At 38.3% G+C, this 18,179-nt stretch overlaps 1 protein-coding gene across 1 annotated transcript in view; it reads left to right on the forward strand.

Moving 5' to 3' along the window:
* LOC107551327 (myb-related protein B) overlaps nucleotides 1–15,916 on the forward strand; it is a 28,007-nt gene extending 12,091 nt beyond the window's left edge. Inside the window, exons 8-14 of the mRNA XM_016232888.1 lie at nucleotides 5,383–5,655; nucleotides 10,711–10,853; nucleotides 10,939–11,038; nucleotides 11,174–11,284; nucleotides 12,231–12,347; nucleotides 12,431–12,586; nucleotides 15,399–15,916. Coding sequence (XP_016088374.1) covers nucleotides 5,383–5,655; nucleotides 10,711–10,853; nucleotides 10,939–11,038; nucleotides 11,174–11,284; nucleotides 12,231–12,347; nucleotides 12,431–12,586; nucleotides 15,399–15,527 — 1,029 coding nt within the window. The 3' untranslated portion in view covers nucleotides 15,528–15,916. The remainder of the gene's footprint in view (nucleotides 1–5,382; nucleotides 5,656–10,710; nucleotides 10,854–10,938; nucleotides 11,039–11,173; nucleotides 11,285–12,230; nucleotides 12,348–12,430; nucleotides 12,587–15,398) is intronic.
* Nucleotides 15,917–18,179: the final 2,263 nt, after the last annotated feature.

Below are 18,179 nucleotides of genomic sequence, written 5' to 3' on the forward strand. Positions count from 1 at the left end.
CCAGTAATGGCTGTAATCAAAGCAGCTCCGCTCATGAATGCTACTTTATCAGATCAAATGAAAATGCCATAGAAACTTTTCTGAAGACAGTCGGTTCCCTTCAGAGATACATTCATATAAAACACCCGCGCCGTGTTATGATTTTGAAATGTGCAGCACTCATGTTTATTCAGCGAAGTCAAACGGCACAAATAAAGCAATGTTTGGAAAAATGGTAATGTATATTGAAATATCGGAAATGCGTTTAAAAATCATATCACCGTTATTGAAAAAAATTATATCGCGATACATATTGATATTGAATTATTGTCCAGCCCTAGCTACTACTATCTGCTGATGTCCTTTAGCTGGTTAAAATGGTGAGAATAACTTGGCATAGATCAGTAATGTTTCACAGCAAATGCGTAATGGCATCATTTTCCAGCAAAAGTGTTTAGTGGCCAAGGAGAAAATTGTGATGCACCGAATAGGGATGCTCCGATCAGGATCAGAGAATGATTTTGCATTTTCAGTAAGTCCGTCTGATTTACACCGCAAACATATTTAGCTTTTCCTATATTCACAGGCGTAGCGGATAATTCGCGGGTCGGGTAATAAAAAATGCATTCTGACTATTTGCGGGTGGATAAATTAAATCATAAGTGATGCAAATATTAACTACTTTTTTTAAAAAATAAATTGTCATAAGGCAGACGATTTTGTGTGTTTGTGTGTTTGTTCGCCTGATCGGGAAGTTGCAGTGACAGAAACGGTGACATTCCAGATAAAGTTTGAAAGGAGTAAAGCCTGTGTTAATGCTACTGAGTAGGCTAATATGGCCAAAGAAGATGTTTTGTTTTATAAATAAATGTTCATTTAAAAGCAGCCCACGATCAGCGTATTATGTTACTGTTATCCCTTACGGCTCCAATGAGGTTTTGTTCCATCCTCCACGCTGACACCTCACAAAAGACTATTTTTAGCCAAGCAATGCGGAGAGCCGCTTCAAAAACATGCCGCAGCTGGCTGATAAACAAGCATTAGAGCGGCCGCGATCAGCTCTGGTTCCCATGGAGCCGTAACGCGCCGCAGACGTGTGCAGTGAGGCGCAGATCAGCTCTAACGTCACTGAATCTGCTGTTAAAAATTAACCATCTGTTCATCATATCAAATCGTCATGCAAAACATACGCGACTACAAATAGCTAATTTTTCATTGTTTATCGAAAACGTCATAGCATTTCCACACCGGCGATGACATGACTGGCACCAAATCATTTATGTACCCACGCATCATGTACGTCGTCACGCGTTGACGTCATCAAATTGTGATCAGTTCGTGAGATCGGCCAAGTGTAGTGAGTACCGATCAAGTCATAAAATGTGATTATCGGCCGATACCAATCTCCTGCCGATCGATCGGAGCACCCCTAGCACCGAATAAACAATCTTGGCTGAAACCGAAGATTATGGGTTCAGAAACCCAGAACGTGTTTGTAATGCTGCTCTCCCATTACTTTTATCAGTAAAATAGCTTTGTTACTGAAAAGCTCACAGTCAGTGTTGGGTAAGTTACTCAAAAAAAAAAAAGTACAACCACCACAAATTACCAATTACTACTTTAAAATTGTAATTTGATTACATTACTGATTACTGCATTTAAAAAGTAATCAGATTACTAATTACTTTACTTTCAAGTTTACTTTTATCAAACCTGAAAAATACACTACAATGTGAAACTCTTCATTAATATTGACTGAAAAATTACATAAGTATTATTTGTATACACTCGAAATATCAACAATATCAAGCTAATTTTTTTTTTTGGTTTTGTAAAATAAAGAAAACAAATAGGATGCGCTTTCTGCATTCTCAGTCTTCGTGAATATCTTCCTGAAACGAGTCACTAAAATGAACGAAAAAGACATGAGAAGTATATCTAAAGAAAGTTTGAAGTGTCTATTTTTAAATGAAGTAGGGTATGTCGAAAACAAATATTCTCTGACAAAATAATCTGTATGAAACCAACGCAAGGTACAGTCTTTCCCATCTGAGCTCAATAATGTGATCATGCACATCGCGCGCTGTAAGATAACAATTCACGCGAAACCAGGCTTGAGACGCGCAAACATGTAAATGTCCACAGTTTTTGGAAGACACGCTGCGAGAAGTAAGCCTTGAATTTACCTCAGAAGTAACTTTAATATATACTTCTCACCATAAAATTAGTCCAAAAAAAAAAACGCCTTAAAAACAAACCAAACTAGCTGTGGACTATCTCTTACTTAAAGGCTCCAACAATTTTTAAAATAGTGTCGAAAAAGTGTCAGTGACTTCAAACACTGTTCCAAACAGATCTTGCTTTTTTGCCACACATCAAACACAATGCCCTCAAAATAACTCCTTATAAATAACTTTGCAAGTATTTGAATTCACTAATTGTGCTTGTACTGTGTAAACTAAATTAGAAATTTTGACTGCAGCATGTAAGTTTTAGAAGTCATGCCCGTTGATTTCTTTGCATCCAATCAGACAGAGATTTTTTTTCTGAATCGCCTGGAGATTTCAGTGCATCTCTTGAATAGAGCCCGACCAATATATAGTTTCGCCGATTTTATCGGCCGATATGAGACTGTCGCAGATATATTGGTATCGGCTAATATGCCACCGATATGAAACATTTTTTAGAGAACATAAAACGCAGATAAAATGCTTGTAAATGGTGTAGATACGGCGTTTGTCCAGCAGAGCACCCTCCATTGTTTGTTACTGGTGACCTGGATGAAACGCTTTAAAGCTTAGGGGAATACCATTGAAATTTTGAACGGCCATATCTCTGTAACGGCGCAGTGGATCCGCACCAAATTCGGGAGATCCGTTCAGCTCGAGGAACCCTCTCGAACACCGAATCAAGTGTACGTCTCGAGGCCCGCTTTCGAATGAGACCACCCCCTGCCATCGATAGCCCCCGGGATCCAGGAGTTACGGGTGGTTACATTCCCCGTCCGGCGCCGACCAATCTGGCGATCCTGGGGGGGCTACCGATGCGCGGAGGGTGGCGTTCGAGAGGGCTCCTCGAGCTGAAGGGATCCCCCGAATTTGGTGGAGATCCGTGGCCGCGTTCGCGAGATAGTGACACCAGCCAACACTTTCACTTCAGTAAGGAGGTCTCTTGTTCAGGCATCAGCATTCAAGCGTGGGCTTATTCGACCGTAAGTGCCCTGCGAAGTGGACTTCACATGATATTCCGCCATGATTCCAGTTCCAAGGGAATGTACACGTTGCATTCAAAGGGCATTAAAGTGCGCGAGACGTGAATTTAAATTATATTTATTTACAGAAGTATATTATGTCTAGAGGTCGACCAAAATGGGGTTTTCACTGGTCGATGCCGATATTTAGAAATCAGGGCAGCCGATGGCTGAATTTTTTGGCCGATATGTTTGGCCTTTTTATTTTTTTCCATTTATCTCATAAAAGTGAGTTTGAGCAAATGATTATTGCAGGGTACAAGATAGTAATGGTAGTAGTAGCCCAATTTAAAGTAATAATAATACATGGCTCAAAACTTGAGCACCTTCTCAAAACAGTTCTGAAGGATGCTTTTTGTTCATGTTTGCTGACAGACACCAGTGTTTCCCACAGACTGCAAATTAATTCTCTGCCAGCAGGAGGTGCTTTGGGAGCTGGAGATATAGCGGTTTCCCCGGTAAAGGCTGTAATCAAATAAGCGCTGCTCACAGACAAAATGAAAATGACATAGAAGCTTTTCTGAAGACAGTCGGTTCTTTTCAAGGGTACATTCATATAAAAACACCCGCGCTGCATTTTTGCATTTTCTGCATATTTTGTTTTATAAATAAATGTTTATTTAAAAGCATTCCACGATCGGCGTATTATGTTACCGTTATCCCTTACGGCCCCGATGAGGTTTTGTTCCGTCCTCCATGCTAACACCTCACCCGATACCGATGAACCCGCGCTGCATTTTAATTTTGAAACATGAAGTGCTCATTTTATTCAACGAAGCCTTTTGGAAAATCTATTTGTGGCGATCAGTTTTGATATTGTGATGAGCCGCCACAAATAACTCAATGTATAGGAAACACTGGACACTGCTATAAGTCAAATGGCCATAGTGATAACAAAAATAAAAGATTTCACACATATTACACAGCCTGCTGCTCATAACTGCTTAAGAGAGCGCTGGCCACAAGCGAATATATGACATTGTGGAGGCTATTGTCGGACCCACAGACACATTTCATGAGGAAAGTTAACGTGCACGTTATAATCAGCCCAGAAGTTTCGTCTGAATTGAACGCGTTTCTACTTTCACATGCAAATGACTTGTTGCACTTATGAATATGATAACTTTCCGGCATCAATTCTAGTAGGGTAAAACGTAATCCCGCTTTCAAAGCGGTCTGTTTTGCCCTGCCATTAGCTGAGGCTGTGTGTGAACAAGCCGCTGCTGCAGCCTGCAGAGCGTGAGCTGCTCAGTCTCACGCAGCCAGAGGGAGTTCCGCAACGACGCTTAGCTGCCCGCCAGTGCGCTGCCTATAAATCGGCCTAATTTGCAGCACAATCGGCCGATGCCGATTAATTTTTTTTTTTAAAAAAATCAGCCGATCAATCGGTTGACCTCTAATTATGTCACACTTCTCTAGTAAGTTTCATCTGTGTAGCGCAAATCCGTGAATGAATGTTCCGAAGTGAACGCCGTTTCGCGCCCCGCCAGTGCCCCTGCCTATAAATTGGCCTAATTTGCAGCACAATCGGCCGATGCCGATTAATTTTAAAAATGTCAAAAATCAGCCGATCAATCGGTTGACCTCTAATTATGTCACACTTCTCTAGTAAGTTTCATCTGTGTAGCGCAAATCCGTGAATGAATGTTCCGAAGTGAATTAAATTTCAACGGAATAAAGTTGAATGGAATTGAATTGAAATAAAGTTGAATAAACTTCAACTTTACTGTCAGACTCATTTTGGATAATAAAGTTTATTGTTAAATTGTTTAATGTCCTGCCTCCATTACATATCTTTGTCATGTCCTTATACGTGTTTGATCACCACATTTGAGTGATCATTGCAAAAAAATGTTTATGTATATATATTCTGTTTGTGTATATACTGTATTCTATACATAGTACCAGTCAAAAGTTTGGACAGACGAATGGGAAAGTGTCCAAAAATTTTGACTGGTACTGTACTATAATATACACTAAGAAAATCCGCCGATATATCGATACCGCCCTTTTTTTACTCCCTAATATCGGCATCGGTATCGGCCCCCAAAAAACCCATATTGGTCGGGCTCTACTAATAAATCCATGTTGTTGAGGCCTGATGGCGTCTCTGAGTATATGGGCCTGAGGATGATAATGCTTTCTTCCACAAGGATCTTGAGGGCTGGTGTACGATGTCGGACTTTGAGCTGCCGGAGGAGAGCCAGAGCCCCGAGCTGCTGCAGTTTCGTCTGGAGGGCAGCACCCTGCAGGAGCTCAGCAAGGGCAGCAAAGGGGAGCTCATCCCCATCTCACCCGGCGGGGCGACGCCTCCGTCCATCCTGAGCCGCCGCAGTCGCCGCCGCATCGCCCTGTCCCCAGACCCCAACGACTCCATGACCCCCAAGAGCACACCGGTCAAAATCCTGCCTTTCTCTCCTTCACAGGTACCGCAGACGCTTTCCACATCACTGCCATATTTTTACCTGATTATTAAGGTCCAGATCCACCAGTTAGCACTAGGGGTCGACCAATATGTTGGCTAATTTTTGGCATGTTTTTTTAGTTTTTTTGTTATCGGCATTGGACGACGTTTTGATGCCACAGTATATGACAAAATAAGTTTGTCAGTCAGACTTATCAAATTTTGCTGAGTGCACTGCTAGTTGCAGTTTAATTCCTTTTTTTTTATTCACATTTTCAACAGACAAAATCAAGACGTTGCATCTAAATAAATCTGTTTATTTTATTTTTTTAAATCAGGTTAAATCTTTATTTAATTTAATTTGAAATTATTTTAATCCAAAATTAATATAAATTTCACTAGCAGTTATGCATGTTTTTACTATCTTTATATATTGTCATATCAGCTTTTTATCAGCCACCATCAGAATTGACATCAGCCATCTTTTTCCAGCTAATTTAACCCTAAAAAGGGCAGAACCATAAAGAGACATCAAAAAATTTATGTATTGCTATTTTCTATCTTATTGGGACTCACATAATACAATTTAATTACATTTATTTTATTTTTTTTTCCCCAAAACTTGACTCTTGACTTGATTTTCATGTTTGTATCCCCCAGGATACGTTGCTCCTTTGGGGGTATAAATTCACTGAAAACCGAACACTTGTTTATCAATGCTTGTTACAACCTGGTGGTATTTCCTGAACGCTTTGGTATACAGACCTAAGGTTGGTCTCTTTTTAAAAAAGACGCATAGCAGATTAGTTCTTCATTTCAAAGAAAGAAAGTATAAAAAAGTTATAGAAGTTTAAGTGTGCAGTAAAGATAATGTAGTGTGTGTATATTAGAGATCGACCGATATGGGTTTTTCTATAACCGATGCCGATGTTTAGAGGTCAGGGTCAGCCGATGGCCGATATGTGCTGCCGATTTTTAGGGCCGATATCTTGAAGTTTTCCCCTTCATTTGCATGCTAAAATGTCACACTAATAATAAGTGGATGCACAACATTTCTAAACTTAACATCATAATTTATTGAACACTGACTTGAACCATCCCTCGAATCTTAATTTTGTGCACTGCACGGTATTAAAATAAAATATTTATCCAAAGTTAACCAAACAAATCAATAAACTTACCAAGTATTAAATATATAAAACAGGTAATAAAAAAAAACCTGTCAATCATTTACATAAAAGTTTTAGAGCATTTATCAAGCAGAATTTTTCAAGTTTGTTGGAACATAAATGTAAACGCTGTCTGTGAGCGGGGTGGAGTAACGTAGCCCTCGATCACGCTGCAGTGTTTGTGAGAGCTGCCACCTTCTCCACCCCACGCACAGAGTGAAATTCTCCGACTCCGATACAGGAAAAATAAAACAGAACTTATAACATTGGGGCTAATATGTTAGCAAGCAAGCTGCTGATAGTTTTCGACAACAGTCCTTAAAGTTAACTGCAAGTAAGCGAACCTTTAACCAGCTGTAGCATTATGCCAGTTCCCGACGGTTCTATGCTATTCGTTTTTTCTTTCACTAAGTGAAGCAACACTTCATAGTTTACTAGTAATATATAGTAAATATATGGCCATAGGACTTTGAAATATCAGAATTTAAGCCTTGCTTTTATCTCCCTGGACTGTTTGGCTTGGGGTCCTTCACATGCAGCAGCAGCACTTTCCACCGCACCAATAACACGGGGCTGCCCGCGGACGTGCCTGACTTTAAATCGGCGCTACTAAACACGGATATCGGCCGATGCCGATATATTAAAAAATGACATATCGGCCCGATATATCGGTCGACCTCTAGTGTGTGTGTATATATATATACATACATACATACATACATACAGGGGTGCACATAAGTGGTCCGCATGCGTGACCAAAATAAGAAATACGCTGCGTAAATTAGTTCAGAGCGCGCGTTTGCGTACCTACATGGTTGACAGCTGTTAATGCACAATTACCATTTTAGATCAACGAACTGTACTGTACACGATTTTTTTTATTCAAACTGAAAGCATAAATCTTTATGATCTTTAGCTAAATGACTAAATGTAAATCTAGGCTACCCACTAACGTTTTCAAAGCACAATGCAAAACTGACATTCACTGACGCTCTACAGTCAGCAGCGCTAAACCCAGAAGCACATATACTTACTTGCCGGCAACCCGCCCAAAAAAAAAGCTTGCTGATTTTAAGTTTGAAAATGAAAAATTTAAATAATACAAATTAAAAATAATAATTAAGGTTCAAATAAAAATAAAATGCTAATATTTTTATTAGAATTATTTTAAAGTTTACTATAAAATAATTGTATTTGTATTTAATACTCCCTTTTTATTTTAAAATAAAATCGTATTATCACACTTTATTATTTAGTTTATGATTTTATATATATATATATATATAACTAAATAAAGTGCAATAATATTATCACTATTATTGATTTTTAATAGTATATTTGATGGGTAACACCATGTGCCGCCGTGTAAGGACCAAACCAAATCTCCAGGCTGAAAAACTTATGTGCACCCTGATATATATATATATATATATATACTTTATAAAATGTTTCACTTTAAATTTCTATAAAATCAAAGCCATATGTCTAATCAAGTTATGTTCCAAATTTGAAGTTGATATCACAAAAATTGTGGTTCCTGTGAGATTTTGTTTGGACACTATACCAAAAATAACCACTGGGTGACACCCAAACTCCATTGAATTTTTTGATGCAGTTTTTTGTCTCAAATCAATAATTTTCTGTCACAATATCACTTCTATTACAAAACAGTCACCAAATATGGAACCTTGACTGTCAGACCTTTCCAACGATATGTTTCGTCAAGATTACAAAAAGCTTTGACTTTCTAAAACACAAGGTTTAAATGCTTCCTGTGAGCTAAACAAAGAATGTAAGAATGTATGAACAAAGTCAATATAACTAAATATTCACAACAAACACCATTTCAACATGAAATCAAGAAACGAGACCTACGCTTTCCCTGCTTCTCCCCACAGCTTCTCAAATATTTGTATCCCCCAGGATTAGGGATGCACCGAATGTTCGGCAACCGAAATTATTCGGCCGAAAATAGCAAAATAAAAGAGCTCTTTCGGTGTTGTAGTGCATAAGCGAAAAGACCGAATAAACTGTACCGAACAATGATATGACGCGATCAAATGGCAACCAGTGCAGAGTGAGAAGCGCGCACTCTTTACTATGCAACACACGTCAGCAGTGTGGAAGCATTTAAACTGTCGGAGAAAGACGCAAAAATCATTACAAGCACCGACAGCGAGAGACCGTTTAGGATTGCATCGCATGTCTTCAATGAGAAGAGGAAGGGTGGTTGTTGCTGGCAGAGGTGGACTTAACCATTAGGCAAAGATAGGCGACCGCCTTGGGCCCCAAAAGCCAAGGGCCCCCTAAAATGCTTTTTATATGCGAGATGCACATTCAGTGCGGACGCACAAGTAGTTGCTCTGGTGTTCATTCACGACAACCGTCTGTGCGTCTGCGTTGAACGTGTTTCTTAGCAAAAGTAGGGCGATGTAGAAAATGGGGACGGAATCTATTCATAAAAACAGAATTTACTGTGTAACGCGGAATGTGACGGAATCAACGTTTCGTTTGCTAGTTTGCTATTTAAGCTAAAGTAGTAGTAGCTAAATAGTATTTTTGCCATTTAATATTCACATACACTAGTCCATATCGTTTTGATTGAAGTGCACTGAATTGCATTTGATTAATTAGTAAATAAACTGCAGAACGTTATGTTTTCTAATATACGCACGCATTGCATGTATTCTGACAGCGCTGCACGACCTCGCAGCAGATCTGCTTGTTAACCAGGGTTCAAAGTTCAAAGCGCGAGGAAAATCTGCGCTGATACAGTCGTCCGTTGCTCAGTCACATTTTTATGAATTTTTACAAGGCATGTGACAATGCGATACGTACGACATATTCGTAATGAGACTCATTTATAAATCTGTTGTCAACAAAAAATAAGCATTGAGGTCTTCCTGCGCGTTTCTGCCAAAATAAAAGTTGAGAAAAAGCAAGAACTCTTATCAACATTCATAAATGTTAGTATTGTAATTTTACTGTTGTTCTGTAAAATAAAATAAATAGTAAGACAATAATAATGATGATAATCATTACAACAGCTCTGTTTTAATACATTTATTATAACATTCACACATAGTGTTCAAATTAGGATATGTAATATTTTCTAATGTTTTAAAAGAAGTCTCTTCAAAGCAAGGCTGCTTTTAATTGTACAGTAAAAAAAAATAAAAAATACATGCCTGATTCAAGAAGGGGGTCTGATGGCCAAACATTTTTATTTTACACACTTATTAATTGGAAGTTAAATAGTGCTTTGTTGGTATAGTGTCTGCTAGAATGTAAAAAATGTTCAGTGTTAAATATTTTTAAATTGTTGTTTTGGAATTGATTTTTTTTCTTTGAAAAGCAAGACAAAACAGTAAAAAGCACATTTTGGCTTTTTCATTTATGCAATGGTGACATTTTTTTCCGCAAAATACATGGGGAAAAAAACTCAAAAAAACGTTTTCTGCCTTCGGCCCAGTGTTTAATTTTGTTCGGTTTCGGCCAAGAATTTTCATTTCGGTGCATCCCTACACAGGATATGTTGCATCATGATCATCAGATATTTCAGCATGTTGCTGATGATATAACTGTTCTTCACAGAATGACTATATCATGGAAACATGTTGAAGATTAGCAACAGCTTAATTTATTACGACTCACTGTTGATTCGGTGCACCGCATTGTTTTTATTGACGACTTTTCAAACAAGATGTTGCCCGTTTTGATTTTTGTTTTGTTGTGAGCAGCTGAATGTGACGATATCTGCTTGTGTATAGCAAACACACACGCTCACAAATCCTGAAGAGAGAAACCATCTAACACGTTTGATTCAGAAAGGCTTTACAACAGTAGCTGTGCTCATTTATTTACTGTAAAATGGTTCTGAGTTTTAATATTATGTTGCTGTTTTACAGTTCCTTAATATGTGGACCAAGCAAGACACACTGGAGCTGGAGAATCCTTCTCTGACGTCGACTCCTGTCTGCAGCCAGAAGGCCACCGTCACGACACCCCTGCACCGCGACAAAACCCCACTCACGCAAAAGGAGAACTCCCTGTACGTCTCAGTGCTCACAGAGAGCTTTATTCACATCATTTCAGTTCAGAGGTCACTGTTAAACTCTTAATTTGCCCTCCTGTAGCTTTATCACACCTAATCACAAATCTGACCTGGATACGACTCCCCGAACCCCCACTCCATTTAAAAACGCCTTGGAGAAATACGGCCCTCTGCGGCCCCTGGTGAGAGTTTTCCTCGTTATTATCACATGTCTCTCACATACAGCTCACTGATGCTTGACCTCCTGTTTGATATTCTAGTTTTGATACTCTAAGTTGAAAACAAGTGTTTTGTGTCTCTCTTTTGGGTCTCTTAAGCCTCCGACCCCAAATTTGGCGGAAGACCTTAAAGAAGTGTTGCGCAGCGAGGCAGGAATTGAGCTGATAGTAGAAGATGAAACTCCTACAGAGAAGAAACGCAAACAAGTGGTAAGACAGCACACACAGACTTCTATATGGTGAATGGTAGACAACCGCAAATACAGCAGGCGATATTGCGTAGCTTGTCAGTGATCTACGGCTCTGTATAGTAAATGCCACTCCATTTGAAAGCAGGTGCTGGAGATTTACTACTAATCACAGAACTGGCTTTACTGACGAGATGCGCATGACAATCTAATAATGATAATAATAAGTCCAATGCCAGGAGACCCAACAAATCTGGAGGAGCTTGAGAGATTTGCTAAAGAGGAATGGACTATGACTCCTCAGGAGACATGCCTGAAACTTGTTGAGAACTACAGCAGACGACTAAAGGCTGTTATCAAGCAAAAGGGATGCACCATTGACTGTATCCATTAACATCAGAGGGCTAATCATTTTGACCTGTAGACTTTTTTTTATTTTTGGTTCTAATTTTGTTTCTATTTGTATTACAAACACTCCCAAGTTTCCTAAACTATGAACTATTATGTTTAGAAATGCTGTGTTGAAAAAATCTTCTCTCTGTTAAACAGCTCCTGGGAATTATTTAAAAAATGAAATATTTCTAATAATTTTGTCTTCAACTGTATATAATTATCAACATGTAAAACTAGTAGCAACATATTATATTGGATCACATGCTTTTATTTAAAAAGTTAAATATCGTCTTATCTAAATAAATTAAAACATCTAGCTTGAAAGTTTCTCTCTATTAAGTAAATATAAGAAATATTACAAAGGAGTCAATGCACAAATTAATAGAGAAATAAGTGTTTTTTTTTGTGCTTGATGGACCATTTATCATATTACATTTGTTTTCACTTTTCCTTTTAAGTGTTTATTAATGATTTATAGACTAATTTATTTACTTTTTTTTATTTAAATACATAAAATTGATGTGACTTGTTTATTTTCCAGGTGCTGTTATTTAATTGTGTGTCTCTTTTAACAGTACCGGCCGCTGATGAAGAAAGTGCGTAAATCTCTGGCTCTGGATGCCATTGACTGCAGTGAGACTGTTGCTGCACGAAAGCAGCAAATGAAACACACAGTCAAAACGAGTCCGAAGGTACAGAAACCGGACCGATGGTGTTACTGGGCAAATGCATCACTGAACAGATTTAAAGCGTGTTTTGTGTTTTGAAACTCCAGGCTCACATGGCACGGTCGCTCTCTCTCGTGTCCTCTTGTGATGTGAAGAAGGAAGAGAATGTGTTGGATCAAGGATTTATTCTTGGCCCGAATGAGAGCGGGCTGCCCACTAAAGCTGTGTCTCCCACACTGAAACAGAGTCCTCCGTTACCTGTGGTAAGTGCTGTTAGATCAGACAGCAACATGTTTACAAAACATAATTTTTTAATTTTTTACAAATTATATGCGATCATAATAGATTATCACAGCACAGCTAGTATGTTTAGTTTTTCTGTTGTCTCTGTTCATAACCGTCAAGTGTTTTAGTATGCAAAACCATTTTTGCACTGATGACAGACATCGGTTATGTGTTTTTAAAGGAATAGTTCATCCAAAAATGGATGAAAAAAATTCTGAAAATGTGTGCACATTCAGGCCATCCGAGGATGAGTTTGTTTGTTCATCAGATTTGGAGAAATATTGCATTGCATCAGTGTCTCAGCAATGGATGCCCTGCAGTGAATGGGTGCCGTCAGAAACGTCACAATAATCCACAAGTAATCAATGCCACTCCAGTCCATCACTTAACATCTTGAGAAGAACTGTGTTTGTAAGAAACAAATCCATTAAGATGTTTTTAACTAAAATACGTGTCCGTAATCCATAATAACGCTTCCTCCGATGAAAAAGTGTTCTGGTCTGAATTAGGGTTGTGACGGGGAGGAAATTTTCCCACCGGTTAATCGACGTGTGACAACAACAGTAATGCCTGTATCACCGCGGGGGCAGGGCGTTCCCTCTTTTCCTCGCTTTCCTTCGCTTTTAAATAGCTTGTAAAAACGCCGTGCCCATTTTACTTTCACTTTAAAACAGCGGCAATTTGGAGTAAAGCAATTGTTAGTTTTTAGTTTGTTTGAATTTTCCCTCTTTTCCTCACTTCCCTTCGCTTTTTAAATAGCTTAAAAGCGCCGTGCGATTCGAATTAGTGGCAGTTTGGCGTCAATTGCTTGAATGCAACAGCAAAATGCAACGTCAAACTCACTTTAGCCTATATATAAAACATAAAACTTTTATTAACAAAACAAATAAAAATACACCATGCTATAGGGCAAGCTATGCCTAATATAAAATAACAAATAACTTACAGCGCCGCGATGCAACAGCTAGCCGAACAAATAACTGAAATGGAGCAAAGGTACCCAGACTCTATTTTAATCATTCTTGGAGATTTTAACAAATCAAATCTCTCCCGTGAACTGCCAAAATACAAGCAGCACATTATGTGTCCCACCAGAGACGGCAATATATTGGATCACTGTTACACAGCAATAAAGGATGCATATCACTCTGTCCCATGAGCAGCTTTGGGGCTCTCTGATCACTGTTTGGTTCATCTAATACCGACCTACAGGCAGAAACTGAAATCAGCTAAACCTGTATTAAGGACTGTAAAAAGATGGACTAATGAAGCAGAGCAGGATTTACAAGCTTGTTTTGACCTCACTGATTGGAGCGTCTTTGAAGCTGCTGCCACCGATCTGGACGAGCTCACAGAGACTGTAACTTCATATATCAGTTTCTGTGAAGATATGTGCATTCCTACCAGGACATTCTTATCATTTAATAATGATAAACCGTGGTTTACTGGAAAAGCTAAAAAAATCACCAGTTTTTTCCCACAGGCTATATTCAGCCTGAACAATTAATCTTTCATAATTATACATTGTCCATCACAACTAACATAGTTATATTTATATTAAACTGCACACTTTGTAAATAACATATCTGCACTCTAACAAACATATCTACATTTATCTAAACAATTACATCTGTTCCTATACTTCTATTTCTGTATATAGTACATTATTTATTTTTTCTTTTTTTTTATATTAGTGTTATATTACATCCCTACTGTGTTATTCCTGCGCTATGTCTGTACTTCTACACTGGAAGCTCCTGTCGTCAAGTCAAATTCCTTGTGTGTGTAAACGTACTTGGTAATAAAGCTCTTCTGATTCTAAAGTTAAATAGGTGTATAGGCCTAATAAATAAGAAACTTAGAACTTTATTAGCAAAACAAATGTCAAATAAAATAAATAAATGACAGTTTAAATAAAGTAAAAATCAGCAAACAATGTGGAACCAATTAAATAAGAAATTAATGTTTAAAAAAAACTTCCAAAATCTCCTTAGATAAACGGCAAAAGTCAACAGGCTTTTCAAAATCCAAAATATTGCCAAACAGGCGCTTTTGCATCTCGTTTCGAAACTAAATCATCCGCGATCGTCTCGTCTGTCTCGCCTCACTCTTCAGTCAGCTGGACTCGCTCTCCTCACTGGAGAAATGAAGTCTGATATGTGATGCGACTGTCGTTCGGCACGCTGCATTGAGCAGCCGCGTTCAGTTTTTAATTGTAGTGTCTGTTCTTTTACTGAACTAAATGATTTTTATTACTATAAAAAAATCAAAACGTCGGTGCTGCGGTGGGCAAGTGACGTAACCGGTGTTGTGGCTTAACAACGGTATCACCGTCTATCGCGGCAAGCCTAGTCTGAATTAGGGGAGAAATCTGCACCGATCAAGCAGCGTTTACTAGCCAAAACGGCTCTAAACAAATATGTGGCTGGATTATTGTGGTGTTTTTATCAGCTGTTTGGAATCATTCTGACGGTACCCATTCACTGCAGAGCAAGTGATGAAATGCTGCATTTCTTCATAACTTACCTACATCTTAGATGGCCTGAGAGTGAGGACAATTTCAGCAACTTGTCATTTTTGTGTGAACTGTTCCTTTAAATTAGTGTTTTTCACTAGACAAAAATAGGCATTAGCATATGGTTATTTCATTTAAATAATTTAACTCTTACATTTCCAGTAACAATAATTAAGTCCTGATATATACTGCAGCCATGATTTTATAAAATTATCCATGAAACGAATCGTCCATGGGGAACAAAAAGTTGTCTAATCATTTTCTTCTTCTGATAGATGTCTCCAGCCTGGGAAACTGTTGTCTGTGGACGGACGAAAGACCAGCTGATCATGACAGAGAAAGCAAGGCGCTACCTTCGCTCTTTAAAATCTCATGCACCAAACCGAGCGCTCATACTTTCCTGATCCCACGCCGAGTCCCAGTGCAGCTTCTGGATCATTTTTCTACAAAGCATAATGTCAAATTTGTTGATAAAAAAAAAAATAAAATGTAAATGTCATGTAGAATATGAAACCAATTACTGTTCCAGAATAGACACTTTAATGCTGATAATGCTCTTGTCCTGTTTTCATTTAACCCTGTATAATAAGTGTTGCTATTTTTTTAATTTATGTATTGTCAACCTGTTTTTGATGTGGCAGCAAATATAAGCTGAGTAAATGATCAGGTTGCTGTTCAGGGATCTCAGTATCATTTTATATTCTGTTCTGCATATCTGTAAGGATAACTAGACTCGCTCATGTGATGTACTCGCTGTATATACAGTCTGTATTAAAAGAAATCAGTTGACACATCTTCAAGTTTTGTAAACTTACATTTAAGACCTCAGGCTAAGGTTTTAATTCGGTGTGCATAGAAACAGGATTTGTATTTTTATTTTATCTGAAAAAGAAACCTAAAACAGCCACTGTCTTGCTGGTAACATTTAGACCATGTATTTCTGTGTAACTAGCGCATTCAAAAATAATCATCTCCAAATTTCAGGAGAATTGAAATGGTTAATTACCTTGTTCTTTGGTAAAAGCTGTATGTTATGCATATTTAAAGTTGAGCTGAGATGGATGTAAGGTGCAGTTTTATCTGGTAGTGTACAGACATGCAGTGATAGTATTGCGCTAAATCAGATGTAAATAACTGAGCCTGTAACACATTGCAGTAGTTACAGCATTTAAATAGAGGCAAAGTTTTTGTTGTTTTATGTGGGGTTGTGCTGGATGAGTTTTTCCCCCAAGGAACATAAATGGACTTACCAAAAGGTCAGCTGTGCTGTTTTTCTATACCATGAACGGATGCATGATGCCCCAGAACAGACTTATTGCTTTTCTTGGTTAAATAGAAATAGCATGTTACAGAACGTTACTTAAGTGTTGCACATGGTGAAATGGCAGAAGCCAGAGTTTCTCAGGATGATTTTAGCCAAACTCTTTCATGGGTAGTCCGTTGACTGGACTTTACTAGAGCTGGCGTTTTAACTTTGTCCATTCATTGTGAGGCAGGTTATCTCTTGACTACATCGTGTCTGTGAATCAGTTGCTCAGTCCGTCTGGATCTACTGAATTGCATGACTTCTACTGAAAAGTTTTGGCTACCTTTGACTTGTATGGACCAAAAAAAAGAGGCATTTATGAAAATACCTTCCATTATGTTCCACAGATAAAAGAACACTACAGGTTTGGAGTCATATCACTTACAAACACACATTTGTGTCATGTCCAATCAAAATAAGTTTGTCAACATATGCAACAAGTGATCTCTGTAATTTGATCTCTTTAATGATAGCACATAGAAAGCAGATCAAACACACATACTGAAAAGGACTTCACTTGATGTTCGTATCATTCTGAGACTCTTCTTTGCACTGCAACACTTTGTATGTTTTCCACTTTTTATATTTTTTAGTCAATTGGTGTTTACAGCCCTCTTCAACCAAACCACTACAACCGGAGAAGACCTCGATGAACACGCCTAAGCCTAAGATGATTGCATTGTGCTCATACTGTAAAGCCATAGGTTTTCGGCTAGGGAATCTCATCTTTGTTGCCATTTTATGCTGCACATTTAAAAATGTATAATGACTTCTTGCATTTTTTTTCTAAGTGTTACATAATTGTAAGTAGTAGGTGATGCATAGAACTGCTGGGTACCTGTCTTTAAAGGAACACTCCACTATTTTTGAAAATAGGCTCCTTTTCCAACTCCCCTAGAGTTAAACAGTTGAGTTTTACCATTTTCTAATCCATTCAGCCGATCTCCGGGTCTGGCGGTAGCACTTTTAGCTGTAGCTTAGCATAGATCATTGAATCTGATTAGACCGTTAGCATCTCGCTCAAAAATGACCAAAGAGTTTCGATATTTTTCAACTCGACACCTCGACACTTCTGTAGTTACATCGTGTACTAAGACCGACGGAAAATGAAAAGTTGCCATTTTCTAGGCCGAGGAACTATAGAACTATATTCTCATTCTGGCGTAATAATCGAGGAACTTTGCTGCCGTACCATGGGTGCAGCAGGCGCAATGATATTACGCAGCGCCTGAAAATAGTCCCCAGCTAGGTAACTTCCATCGTGACCGGCACTAAGTTTGTGTAGTTGGTTATGTTGACGGAAGTTAGCCTATTTTCAGGCACTGCGTAATATCATTGCGCAAATATAATGAATTGGATTATTTAGGGCCTGATGTGAGATACTTTATGATGAACATATTTCAGGCTTTCATTTCCATCTTGACGATGATCAACAATACATACATAAAGCATATCAAATATGGTAAATGCAGAAGTTCAGCAATGATATTTTGTTCACACGTGTCTGTGTTTACCAGGTGTGATGTTATGTATGTGTTTGTAAAGCCTAATCAACATGATTTACATCTGTGATTTACAAAAGTGTGTTTGTAAGAAACAAATTCATCAAGGTATTAACTTCTAGCTTCTGGCTAAATTGAGAGTCCACAATCCATAAAAACGCTCCCTAAAACCGAAGTATTACAAATCTTTCTTATCTGCCCAGGCTAAATAGTCTAGTGCTCATGATGCATCTGAAGGTACTCTACCT

Source organism: Sinocyclocheilus grahami, unplaced genomic scaffold (genome assembly GCF_001515645.1).
Source record: "Sinocyclocheilus grahami isolate Dianchi unplaced genomic scaffold, SAMN03320097.WGS_v1.1 scaffold420.1, whole genome shotgun sequence".
Taxonomy (NCBI): Eukaryota; Metazoa; Chordata; class Actinopteri; order Cypriniformes; family Cyprinidae; genus Sinocyclocheilus; species Sinocyclocheilus grahami.